Source organism: Perissodus microlepis, chromosome 18 (assembly GCF_051167445.1).
Source record: "Perissodus microlepis isolate ML-2025 ecotype Zambia chromosome 18, ASM5116744v1, whole genome shotgun sequence".
NCBI lineage: Eukaryota > Metazoa > Chordata > Actinopteri > Cichliformes > Cichlidae > Perissodus > Perissodus microlepis.
In genome coordinates this window covers 6,476,349-6,490,116 of record NC_140478.1, presented here as the reverse complement: position 1 = coordinate 6,490,116, position 13,768 = coordinate 6,476,349, and the positions used below count along the sequence as shown (strand labels likewise).

The 13,768-nt window shown below is 40.5% G+C and overlaps 1 protein-coding gene across 1 annotated transcript; it reads left to right on the top strand.

Annotated features, from left to right (window-relative positions):
• The first annotated feature begins 1,504 nt into the window (after nt 1–1,504).
• LOC146367101 (gastrotropin-like) lies at nt 1,505–13,412 on the top strand. Its single transcript, XM_084912119.1, has 5 exons — nt 1,505–1,664; nt 12,068–12,183; nt 12,292–12,467; nt 12,572–12,661; nt 13,279–13,412. The coding sequence occupies exons 2-5, from the start codon at nt 12,117–12,119 to the stop codon at nt 13,327–13,329; spliced, it is 384 nt and encodes a 127-aa protein (XP_084768245.1). The 5' UTR covers nt 1,505–1,664; nt 12,068–12,116; the 3' UTR covers nt 13,330–13,412.
• The last annotated feature ends 356 nt before the right edge of the window (nt 13,413–13,768 follow it).

Below are 13,768 nucleotides of genomic sequence, written 5' to 3'. Positions count from 1 at the left end.
CTGCCTTTCTGTTCCGGCCCACTTGTCAAGCAATCAGCATTCAGCCTATGCAGAGGGTCATCCACGTTGAGCTACATGCTGATGTATTTATTGGACGACTGCATAGAAGCACGTTTGTGTAGGCTGAAAACCCCTCTCTGTAGGCCCTCTGAAGGCAAATACCTATGTAAAGTGACACAACCACGGTATCATAAAACACGCAGGGTTTGTTTTCTGAACAATCAAACCAATGCTTTAGAAAAACGAATGAATCTACTGAAAATGAAGACCGTGAAACAGAAACTTGATGCTGGAGGTCTGCAATAAGGTTTCATGTGGAAAAAGGTCTCCACAGGAATTTTAAAAAACTGGAAAAGGATAGGCAAAAGCTGCAGTACCACTAATCAGAGTCACAGCAGTTTTAAAATCACAACACTGGCAGTTCTCTACATGCACAATCTTGCAGATGGACGATTGCTGCAGACTTGGCACAGGGGTTATCATTGGAAATCAGAGTTTGTCTGAGAGCTCAGATTGTCTGAAGGACATTGCAATATATCAATGATTTGGACAATGTCCAAGAAAAAAAAAACCTGTGGTTGCTCCACAAAACCTGAAGGTTAAACTTTGCAAAATAACATGAAGAGAAGCCTGGTGAATATCAGGAGCACATTCTTGGGTCTTATGACCCAAATGAGAAATCAGGGAAAGAGAAATCCCCATTTCTTCCAGTGGTTAATGTTTTTGTTTCATATATGACTTATGTCTCATACAATCACTTACTCATGGAAGTGGGCCCAGGTCAGAGGGAGCTCAGCATGTTCAGCATGAACCTGACCAAGTCCATAGTGAAAGGGAATAGTCAAGAGCACAGTACCAATGAAAATGGGAAACTGGTGTGTAATGAGGCTTGAGAGCAGAAACTTCTGGGCAAATGACATTCATAACTGTTGCCTGTGGATATACTGAATACTGGGTGATGAGACGACTCCCAGTAGCAGATGCCTGGAAGAAGGGGAATAGTGAGACATTATAATGAGCCATAGCCAAAGCTACAGAAGAAAAAAGTGAAACTATGACCTGGCCAAGTATATCGCTGACTTGAATCCCATACAACACCTTCAGTGTAATTTAAAGAGAGCAGATATAAAAGGTTTTTGAAGAATTTGCACAATTTCTCTTCCATTCTGACAAAGATCGATTCTATCATTAAATTTGCACATATTAAGTATTGGGAGAAAAAGCATATTTGGATCTCACTATGAATAGGCTGCTTTTGCTGCATTGAAATGTTACTGTGGAGCCTGTGTATTGTATTTGGCAGACTTTACTGTAGATTCTTTATTCTTATTTCAGACAGTAGCAAATGCTCTGTTCTGTGACTTAGAAAGGACGGAGTAGCCTGCGAGCTAGTTCAGGCAGACAATTTGAGATGCATTACATCATGCACACTAACATGTCTCACTCTCCCAATTTGGCATTTTCTTTAAGCTGCAAAATCTCTTCCTCTGACATGCCAGTACTTCTGCTACCCAGCATTGCTGTCTGCTATTCCAGCCCCTCCACCACCACAACGTCCACTAGCAGGGTCCAAAGGGACGTTTACTCGCCGCTCCCTAATTTTACACGCATCATATTTGCGGTATGAGGTTGCAGGCTGGAGATCAAACTCTGTTTGCACACAGGTATGCTAACTTCTTGGTGTTATATGTTTGATTTAATTTTCATTGCACATTTTGTCTACTACGGTGTGACAGACTATAAGCATGTTATTGATGTGCATATGCATGTGAATATGAGTGTCAACAGCACTGTATGACCAGTACTAAAATAACAACACACTTGTGTAACATTATAAGCCATATTTTGCTGCTAGCAAGCACTTAATCTGCTCTCCATCTCACCATAAGTGTGTTACAAGCACACACACACAGACACACACACACACACACTCAGCTGATTGCCAGCAGCCCATTTAAAGACTGATGTCCCCCAGCCTCGCTGCAGGCATAGCTCCAGGTTGATTACTGCTGAGTGCTGTACAGCTCAGGCATGACTGACTTTCTGGCATGCAGTCGCTTTGATCAACTTGCAGTTTTGCGAGCAGATGATGGGTTTCATCTTGAGTGTTTCAGGAGTTATGGCACTTCTGAGATTATGCCAAACTAAAATAAGAGGTGTCAACTGGTCATTAACACTTTTCACTTATATATGGCCTGATTGCATAACTTTTGATCGGCATGGCTCTTAATTAAAATACTTTAACCACCACCGTTCAGAAAGACGCGAATAGACAGGAGGACTGTGAAACCGCATTGCCGTGAATGCACTCAAATGTGTTTTTGCTGAATCTTGTTTGTGAATGACTTTGTCTCCTTGGTAACTGTGCCAGACAGTGTTTGGGCCGCGGTCAGCTAGAGGCAGACTGTAATTAATAATCAGGTTACAGTGAGAGGATATTGAAGCGCTCTCAGAGTGGCTGCTGCTAACTTCCTAGCTAGTGAGAGGGACTAAGACACACACAGTCACACACACACAAATACACTGTTGTGCACGCACACACATGCTGACATAATTGTTGGTAGCAAGAGTGGTTTGGGAAGAGGAGGCTGGTAAGTGTGCTTGAAGGTGGACCACTAGGTAGTTTCATACAACGAGGGTTAACAAGAGGCTGAGCAATCTCAGCTTGATGGGAACACACTCAGCTACAAGCAAGATAGCCTTAATCAGCCAACCAACCAGCTAATAGCCCTGTGTTAAGAGTGTGCATGTAATGAGCAACCGTGAAAATCTTAAAAAGTAGATTTTTGAGAAAAGAAGCTGTTTTTCCTCCAAATTTTGAACCTCTAGAATAAACCCTGTCTTTTAAAAGGCACTGAATGGACAGCTTGTGTGTGTGTACACATCTTTTTTAACAACAAGAGAAATCCCACTTGTGGTGTTACGACTGCTGTCGTGTTTGTTTCATTATGTGTTTCCTGCCATGAAGACGTCTGTATTGTGGGGAGAAAGCGTGCTAATTGCACTGTGCAGGTGGCCGCCTGGATGGAAAGACTACAGTGTACACATGACTGGCTCCAGCTCAAGGACTACAGCCTATATAAGGAGCCAAGATGGCTGCTACCTGCTGAGGATCATTTGCTTCCCTTTCAACCAACCAGCCACATAAGTGCTTGTATTACCTGAATTTTGATCTGTATTTAGAATGATTAAGTAGAGATGAGTTGCCGCTTCCTTCTGTAACCACTTTCTCCTGTTTTTTTATATGTTTAGGGAGGTAAACTCTCCCTCAAAAACAAAAGGTTTGAACAGCAAGTGGATGGGGCATCTTGACTTTTATATACATGTATTATAGTTCTGGTCTATAAAATCAATGCATATACAAGTCCTTTAACATTTAAGATGAGGCAATACACACACATATACACACAACTAGGCGGCTGGGTCAAAACATCTCCAAAATGCAGCTCTTGTGGGGTGTACCAGGTCTGCAGTGATCAGGATTTATCAAAAGCAGTGCAAGGAAGGAACAGTGGTGAACCAGAGACAAGGTCACGGATGGCCGAGGATCACTGATGCACATGGGGAGTGAAGACTGCTCTCAGTGGTCCGATCCAACAGATGAGATATTGAAGCTTAAGTTGTGGAATAAATGAATGCTGGTTCTGATAGAAAAGTCTCAAAACACACAGTGCATCACACTTTGTTGTGTATGGGGCTGAATAGCTGCAGACCAGCTAGGGTGCCCATGCTGAACCTCTGTCCACTGCAGAAAGCGCCAACAACGGGCAAGTGAGCATCAGAACTAAACCACAGGGAAAAGGAAGATGGTGGCCTGGTCAGAATCATGTTTTCTTTTGGATTGCATGGATGGCCAGGTGTGTGCATCCTGATGCACTATAGGAAGAATGCAAACCGAATGCAAAACTTTGAGTCCTGCCATTCATGTGGATGTTGCATCGACATGTATCACCTACCAAAGCATTTCTGAGTATCATATACATCCTTTCATGGAAATGGTATTCCCTGATGTCTGTGGTCTCTTCCAGCCCTGCCACAAAGCAAAAATGTTTCAGGAAGGGTTTGAGGAGTGCAACAGTGAGTTAGAGGTGTTGACTTGGCCTCCAGATTCACACAAATCTCAGTTCAATCAAGCATCCGTGGGATTTCCAGACAAACAAGTCTGATTCATGGAGGCCCCGCCTCACAACTTACAGGATTTAAAGGATCTGTTGCTAACATCTTGGTGCAGATACACAGCACAGCTTCAGGAATCTAGTGGAGTCCATGCCTGGATGGGTCAGGGCTGTTATGGCAGCAAAAAGAGGACCAACACAATATTAGCTGGTGTTCATAATATTATGCCTGATCGGTGTGTGTGTGTGTCTATTCGTTACATGCTGTTTCCCATTTTCAAAACTGGAGAGAACAAACAGAAGGCATAATGGTGAAATGAATGACAGGTGATGTGAACTCACATTAATCATGGATAAGGGAAAGGTTGGATTCAGCTCTGCAGTTTGATTGCAAATTCAAACTGATTTGAGCACCTTCACTGTTTACTCTGTTTCATTCATAGTTGATTATTTTAAGATGGGCAACACAATAGCCAAGGTTAGGGTGTGTACCACCTTAAGCACAAATTACATTTACATTTACGCCTGAGGTTTGATATTAGGTATTTGAAGCATTTCATATTTTATTTTTTTCTTTGTATTTTTTCAGTAAATGTTGAAGGTCAAACAAGTTAAATTTAGTACATATGACACTGAAAACTATGAAGTGCAAGACATTTTATAAGAAAGCCTTGAATCAATCACCAGTCCAATTACTCTTCCAAACTTGTGATTTGATTCTTTAATCACATCTATCCACATTCAAAAAAGGGGAGGTGGAGACAGGTGTCACACACAGTTGCAACACACAAACCATATTTACTATAAAACAAACTGTGGTTTGTCACCAACCAAAGAAGAGTTCACATCTCTGAGGCCTCTCGCATTAAACTTGAGTTAGATGATTCATTAAGCCATAATTCATTAACTCTGCAAGACACAAAAGCCAATGAGCTACATCATTGCTGCATTTGTCACAGCAATGGTGTGTAAAGGGTTTCAGTAATTATGGCAATAACTGAATCAAACCGTTTAGGATGAAAATATTGTTTTCACTCAAAATTAGATTTTAAAATGAAATTTTTGGTTTGTACTGAAAAATGGCCCGCATGCAACCACACTTCCATTGTAAAACTAGCTTCTTGGATCCATATCAACCCTCATCACGTGGTATTGTGTGAGATTTGCAAGAATCTAATTGGGAAATTTGAACATTTGAAAGGTAAAACTATTATGAAGCAAATGAGGGGGGGTTACTGTTGTAAACTTCCAAATTAATATTTTTAATACTCATTTCTGTGCATGCTTGACATTGTATTTCAAAGGCATTCCTTCTACTATGGAGACAAAATGTCAAATTAGGCTCTTTGTCCATTGGCAAAGCCTGGCTTACTTCTTCACCTCTCTACATTATTTAAAGCACAAAGGTATTTCCCTTACCCCCTTTCTTCTCCTCCCTTCTCCTCTTTCCCTTTACTTTTTCATTCCTCTCCTGTACTTTCATCTATTCTCCTAATCCCTTATCTCCAGACTCTCCACCACTTTCATGTCTTCTTGCTCCTCTTCCTGCCTCATCTTTGTTGGCATCCACACATCCTCTCTTCCCCGTCCCTTTGCTCATCTCACCTGGTCTCGCCTCATCTTTTCCCTCGGCTCTCCGCTTCTTTCCTGACTTGCCTCACTTCTTGTCCTCCTCCTTCTCCCTCATCTCCTCCTTTTCTCCTCCTCTTCCTCTCCTGCTCTCACCCCTCCTCCCTCCATGTCGGTTCGCCCTCTGATGATTGCCGAGCACATTTCATTTGACATAAAGACAAAGGGCTGAGTACACATGTGGTTTCTCTTGTGTAATATGAAATATTAATGCAGGCATAATTTGGCTCCCTGGGTGAGGGGTGGAGGTGGGGGTGGTGGGCTCTCCATAATCACCAGTGACTGCTGTTTCCTTCCCCAAAGGATGGTAAGGCTGTCACGAAGGATTGAGAAACAGCAAAGATAACAACAACAGAATGCTAAGTGTTGGCGGCTACTGTGGCCTATTTCTGTCCTGGTGTTTAATGGTTATATTGGCTCATTGCCTGAGTTACTGAGGCAGCTCTCCCTCTCAGGCTTTTCAGAGTTAAAGGTGCCATGTGCAGCATTTTCAACCATCAGTGGTCATGCTCAAATTAGTGGTGGTATAATTACCATAAACAATTGGTAGTCTCTCTTGCGCACCAGTGATATTGCTAGTCCTGCTTCTCACAAACACGTGTGCTTCAGAGAAGCTGTTTCTGCTTGTTCCTCACTCCCTTCTGTTTGCTTCACTTGATTTCCTGAGGATAAAAAAACTTTATTGACTTACTAAATCTACCCTATGTCCTTGTGAGATGCTGTTCTGTTATATAAAGCAGTAGAAGGTGGAAAACATATAAGTATATTTAGTGCTACACTAGAATATAAACTTCTACACAAATGCATTTCAAATGGAAATATTGTACCTTTTTACCCCTCTATATTACATATAGTTATATATATATGATTTTAGCATGCAGTGATCAAACCACTGAACAGTATGTAATTCACCCCAGTTTTAGTTTATATTGTAATGTAAAGATTTTGACTGGATGATAGAAAGAAGTAAAACAGTTCCTTTAACAGGAAGAACCCTCCAACAGAACCAAGCTCACTGAGGCCAGCCCTCTGCCTCGGCTGGAGCAGGTTATTAGGCTATGTTTTAAAGCTAGGTGAAATTCTTGTAATTTAGTAAATTCCAATGTAAGCAAATGTGTTTGTGTTATTTTCTGTCTCTACACCCTTAGTGATACCGGGTTTGATGATAACACTGAGCAGGATTGTTTACATCCCAAAATAAGAAAGAAATGTCTGCAAGGTGCATGTGGATTAACACCCTTTTATTGACATATAAGACCATAATGACATTACATTTTTGGCTTATATAACATAAATTCTGCTATGTTTTTGCATGCATGTCATTCTGTCTGCAAACACGACATCTCAAAACGTTTTGCATAAATTCTGATAAAACTTTGTAGGGCTGTAGAGTGCAGTACAGTGCCAGGTTATAACCATTTAAATAAATAACAATTTGAACACGTGTGCAATGTTCCTCGATAACCTGAACACTAGTTATAATCACTAAACATTTGGACGAATTGAACTAAAAGATGAAATCAATGCTCCACATGTACTACACCATGTATACATTTAAAAAAATATGTTCAAGATTATTTCATGTATAATAAAATGGGTTTCAGCCCAAGTACTGCCCAGAGAGTGAGCTGCATTGGTGGAGTTTTGCACTCTCACAGCGCTTCTTGTTTATTGTGTAAATACCATATTGACATGTTACCATGTGATATCATACAAACAGCATCCTATTTGCACATCTATCAACCCAATATTCCCTCTCCAATTGGGCTGTTTTGATTTTCACCAACTCCAGGGAGAGACATCCAGCTTGTAAGCTTCCACATGCTCTACTAGTTAGAGACTGCTGGTTGGTAACTGCAAAACACATCTCACATTTTTGTTTATGTGCATTTTATAACCAAATATTCCTCCTGCTGCAGCAGTGAGCAAACCTTATGCTATAGTCACACTGTGGTTTGAGAAAGCAGACATTATTTTGGCAGTGTGTATGTTGGGATGGGATTCTGGGTAAAGCGTTGCACTCCTTCTTTGAGTAAATGTGTACCTGATCAAACCACGTGGCTCAGTGTTATCTGATAATGTGTGAGCATACACCAGTGTTCCTCTACAGAAGCATTTTTCACAGAGTTTTCATTTCCCTGTACAACATAGCACAAAACTTTAGCATCAAAGCCAAGCACACGCACGCACTCACACACTTTCTCCTCTCATGCCTGCCGCATTTACTCTTCCTGTTCATCTCACACTGGATGACATGCAGACAAGTTCATGAATTGTTTTTCAAAAGTTTAATTCTCTCTCTCTATATATATATATGCATATATATCTATATAACCATCTTTGTCTTTTTTTCCTATTTTCACATCGAACAATTGCAGACCGCCACTTTTCTCGCATAACACATAAACGCACACACTCACGCACATAGGCTGCAGTTGCATCACTAGTGAATTACCATGCCGTTCCGCGTTATTAAACATGACACTCGGCCCAGATAATGGAGCCTTTCTTCATCTCAATTTGGAAGGCTAATCTTATTGCTTTGATTAGCAGGGGCTTCATTTGCATATCAAGGCCTCCCCTCCTTTAATTCCTCCATCGCAAATCCCCTCTTTAGAGCTGTAGATAAAAGGAATCTATCTATATGTATCTTTCTTTAGAATCTTTTCTTCCTTTCCTCCTCTCCCCCTTCTTGTTCTTCATTAACTACTTGTTCGTTTGTTCATATCCTTGTTTTTTTCTCTTCTTGCATTTAGTATTCATCATTTCCTTTAAGTCGCCTTTATATGTGCCCCTTTCTTGTGTATATCGAAAGATGCCTTTCGTAAGACAAGAGGAGAGGGAAAAAGTAAAGCATGACTTCATCGACATGTGATTGGACATAATAACGTAATGGCCAGTAATCCTAGTTACTTATTATCTAGTTGGAATCGCACTTGGGGGAATTAGGGAGGAGAGTGGAAAAATAAGTTTAGGCAAAAGTTGAAATTACAGCCAACTATTAAAATGTAACCAACACAATTACAACACTGACAATAAACTCGAGAGACAAGTGCACTTTGCTCACTATTCACTGTGAATTGAGAATAAGTTTGACCTCGAGACAGACGGGCAGAAACCGGCTGAAATCTTTGTTTTGTCTGGCATGTTCTGCATAACATCAGATTTTAGTGGCAGGAAAAATGAGTACCTGACATTGCAGTTTCTCACTGCTCGCCACACTGAATCACTGCGATGACTCAAAAATATATTTAAGATTTATGTGTCTGGCACGGCGTCTGCAGATAATAAATGGCTATATTTAATGCTACACCATGTAATGTATTCAGTATAACAATGTGAACATCGTGATGGTTTATTTCCTTATTTGAAATTTTTTGTGTGAATTTAAATCCAAAGAAAATCCAGAGACTTTGATCTGATAGCAGTTATCCAAAATCAGAGAACTTAACAACTTCTCACAGATGTCTAGTCCTTTTCCACCAACGTGCTGCTGGTTCTCAATCTGGAACTACTTACACACATTTCCATCACCAGTGCGCCACCAAAAAAACTACTTTACCAAAGTTGGAACCATTCTTGCTAGTGGCTATTAGAGGGGCTAAAGTAGAGAAAGTCATCGTGATTTTCTTTGTTTCTTAATAGTTGTCTAAAGAGCGACAGTTTCATGAAGACGTTTCACCTGTCATCCAAGTTCTAAAATAATAATAATAATAATGGATTGGATTTATATAGCGCTTTTCAAGGCACCCAAAGCGCTTTACAATGCCACTATTCATTCACTCTCACATTCACACACTGGTGGAGGCAAGCTACAGTTGTAGTCACAGCTGCTCTGGGGCAGACTGACAAAAGCGAGGCTGCCATATCGCGCCATCGGCCCCTCTGGCCAACACCAGTAGGCGGTAGGGTAAAGTGTCTTGCCCAAGGACACAACGACCAGGACAGAGAGCCCAGGGATCGAACCGGCGACCTTCTGGTTACAGATACGCTTCCCAACCCCCTGAGCCACAGTCGCCCAAAACTACATGGTGGAGAGTCCCAGCAATTGGTAGAGTCCCCGGGACTCTTCACCGTTTGGTTTTAGAACTGAAGAAGCCTCTTGGGCCTCCAGTTGCTCCATAGACTACCATGACCTTGATGACTGAGAACCTACACAGACATATTTCTTAATAGTTGGTTCTTAAAGACTTGAGCTGGTTCTCAGAAAGCACCAGGGTAGAACTGGATCCACACCAGCACTTACACAGTGTTACATGGTGGTACATGTTCAGCTTATGACCAAGCCATATATTCTATATTGTAAAATCTTCCACACTGATACTAAAACCCCGAATTCAAGTGTATTGTAGGCTATTAAAACGCCTATCAAAAACCATAGAGTGCAGTCCCATTGTGCAGTGCTTAGGGTGCAGATTAGTGCAATCGGGCAGGGAGGGACTGAACTGCCACTTTCTCCGTTTCCTGAACTCATATTTTTTTTCTTTCTAATGTCACACTTATAAGTCAAAGCAAGCTCTCGACCATGCCTCCTCTTCAGTGTGTTTAAAGTGTGTAATGATGTTTGAACTATACATTTATGATGACTATTCACTTATAAATATGCATTTGTAATGATAAAGATTCAGCAGGTTAAATTCTCATGACAAATATCGATACGTGTGTGTGTGTTTTCCCTTTTTTTTGATCTGGATTTGATCTGCTTTTGCACAATGATTAGTGTGTGTGTGTGTGTGTGTGTGTGTGTGTGTGTGTGTGTGTGTGTGTGTGTGTGTGTGTGTGCAAGAGTGAGAAAGGGCAGAGAGTGACAGTGAAATAAAAGAAAGAGATAGTGGGTGTCTTTTATAGGATGTTGGCCAATATGATGTTTTATGTATCTATAAAGAGCTCCAAGGCCAAGTTGACTTTTCATGGTTTAAAAAACGTTATCAGCGATCTGTGGAAATGGCTGCATTGTGTGAGATCAAAGTGCAGCGTCAAAAGCTTTTACCTATTCACAGTTTGTCAGAACTGAAAGCCCAGTGTGCTTCAGTCATATAGTCACCATAATGGACAATTTTCAGCCACCAACAGTATAAGCAACACTTTACTGTAATTGTGTTAGCACTGTGGCTATGTACTTTTTTTTCTTTAAGAAAGATTCAGGAAGTGTTTTTTGTCACTGGTTTACTGCTTTCATCTGTTTTGCTGTCACACATTGTCAGAAGCCTTTCAGTCATCTATATGGAGTAATATTCCACTAATAAATCAACATATCTCCTATAATGAGATTAAGCCACATCCTACACTGACAACGAGATGACATTTTTATGACTAAATATGTTTTTCTTTTTGTTTTTCTTATCCAAAAAAGCAAAGATGCATCACATATTTATCAATAATTCATCAGAAAAAATAAAAACAAATTAAATGCACTTATTTACACAAAAGTATTTGATAACTACATGGAAATTAGCTTCCATACTGTACAGCTTCCTTATTAACACAAGATGATTCAAATCTTACTTTTAAGTCATGATGCTATACTTGGTGACTAGGTTTTATTCACAAGAACAGGTTAATAACTATATCATTAACTGTGTTTATTGCATGTTTTGTCTGTACTTTGGTAGCCCTGGGTTTGGGTCTGAATTACAAAGAAAGGAACTGAGGAAATGTGCTGATACATTTTACATTTTGTAAAGGAGCTCATCTGCTAGATGAAAGGATTACAGTATAATGCATTTGAATTTACATGCACGATGTTATAATTGATTGTGTGTAAAATTCTGTCTTAATGTCTTCAGACTTTATACTAATGCGATGACTGTGTAAAAATGACACCTTTAAAATAGTGAAATGGCTCCAATTACATTAGATCATCTCGAGCCTTCCCGGTGCCAGACAATGATTATAGCCTTTTTATAGGTAAATGATGACCTGATTACACCCCAGACAGTTTCCATTTTGGACATAACAGTGTACTCTGAAAAAGATGGATTGTATCTTGAAATGGAGCCTTTATTGTCTTTTTATTTACTTTTCGAATCAGCAGCAGTAAAAGTGGAGGGTATGTCCGTAAAGCCATTGCAGGTGAGTTCACTGACCTAGAGGTGAGCTTGCAGCTCACCCAGAGAGCAGTCAGCGTTTTACTCCCTGCCTGTGAACTCCATGAACACCTGTTTATGCTTTTTATTGGCCTCTCTCTCGTAGCCTGTTGAACTCATCATATTCAGTTGTAATTGCTCTCTTGTGTCATCACATGCAAATGAAGGAGGTGGCGAGATATCTAAAGTATATAAACGGGGAATATTCTTGGTCTCAGTACCTTGCTCTTTCCTCAGCTTGCCTCAGCATCTCTGATCTCACTCCTCTACCCTCAACATTACCAAAATGGCATTCGCTGGAAGATGGGAAACCGAGACCCAGGAGGGATACGACGCCTTCTGCAAGGTGCTAGGTGAGAACGCAGGCTCAAATTTTCCACTTCCTCTGCTTCTGAACTCCATTGTTTTCTGCACATCTTTGGCCTTTTTTGACCTTGCATCCTCTTCCCGTCCCACTATAGGCATTCCAGATGATGTCATCGAGAGGGGCCGTGACTACAAGTTGATCACAGAGGTCACCCAGGATGGCAAAGATTTCACCTGGACCCTCTTATATCCTGCCAATGCCAAGGTCACCAACAAGTTCACTATCGGAAAGGAGGCCGACATGGAGACCATTGGAGGAAAGAAATTCAAGGTTGGGAGGAAATGATCCAAAGCTTCACTTTAGCTATAGCTAGCAGAAGCATAAAGCTATGAATGCTACTCTCCTAACTGGTTATATCACAATTTTGTTTACAGGCTACAGTACAAATGGAAGGAGGCAAGCTAAGTGTGACCTTCCCCAACTACCACCACACCTCTGAGATCAGTGGTGGCAAACTCATCGAGGTAAACACACTCACTTAGGCTTTTAGTGGTGCGAACGTTGGGCAGTGACAGCAGTTATTACACTCAACTCCCCGCAGGGATCATTAGAGTCATCAAAGTTATACTTCTGCAGCTGGAGACCAGGAACAGCTAATAAGAAAAAAACTCTCTGAAACACAGAGTATTGCTACTGAATGCACTTTAACAACCAATTCATTCCCATATTTAACCTTTTAATCCTGAGAATTTATACGAGACACTTCTCTCTTTGCAGGTTATCTCTTTTTTATTTCCATTTTATAGTCTGCTTTTCAGAAATTTTCAACACTTCACACTTTCATTTTGAGAAAAACAGCAAAAGTGTATCCAGTTAAAAGGAAGCCAAACACAGTGGAAAATTCAAAATGAAGACTGTTTCAGCTGACTGACACAATTGCTTAATTTATAATTACTTAATTTGCTAAAGTCTGCAGTTTTCAGGTGTCAGGGTTGGTCAGAAGCGGACAAGTATAAAGTTACTGTTACAGTGGTATTTTTTAATTTGTTTGACACTTCAAAAAAAATTGTTTCACAGCATAAAACCAGATGTAAAGAAGCACTGCAAAAGCTAATTGAAGTCATTTCCTGTCTTTCTGCAGACCTCCAAAGCCGGCTCTGTAGTGCTGAAGAGAATCAGCAAGAAGATCTAACTCTCATCTTTAACAGTTACAATGGAGACCTCGGAACAATATTTGTGTTAATTAATAAACTATGGTCATCGTGCCAACTTGAACCTGTGTTTCTGTCTATGTTTTCTACTCTGGGGGATACGATGTGACTTCTAGATGATATAAGTTTAAACTCATGCTTTTTTTTTTTCAAACTACAAGAGTTGATGACAAAGAATCAGGGTACGATAAAGACACAACTGTGGCTTCAGACTTTGCAGGGGATAGCAGCGGTGTGACCTTTAAACACGTCTATTAGTTTGTTAATTTTCTATAAGAAAAGAGCATTTGCCAGATTGACAGAAATGGGAGTGCAATGCTTATATTGCAACCAGTGGTGGCTCAAAGCCAGGGTGCAGTAAACACTCATCTATCTTCTGCACACATGGCCTGGGCTGACTTTATCAATACACATGGTGAT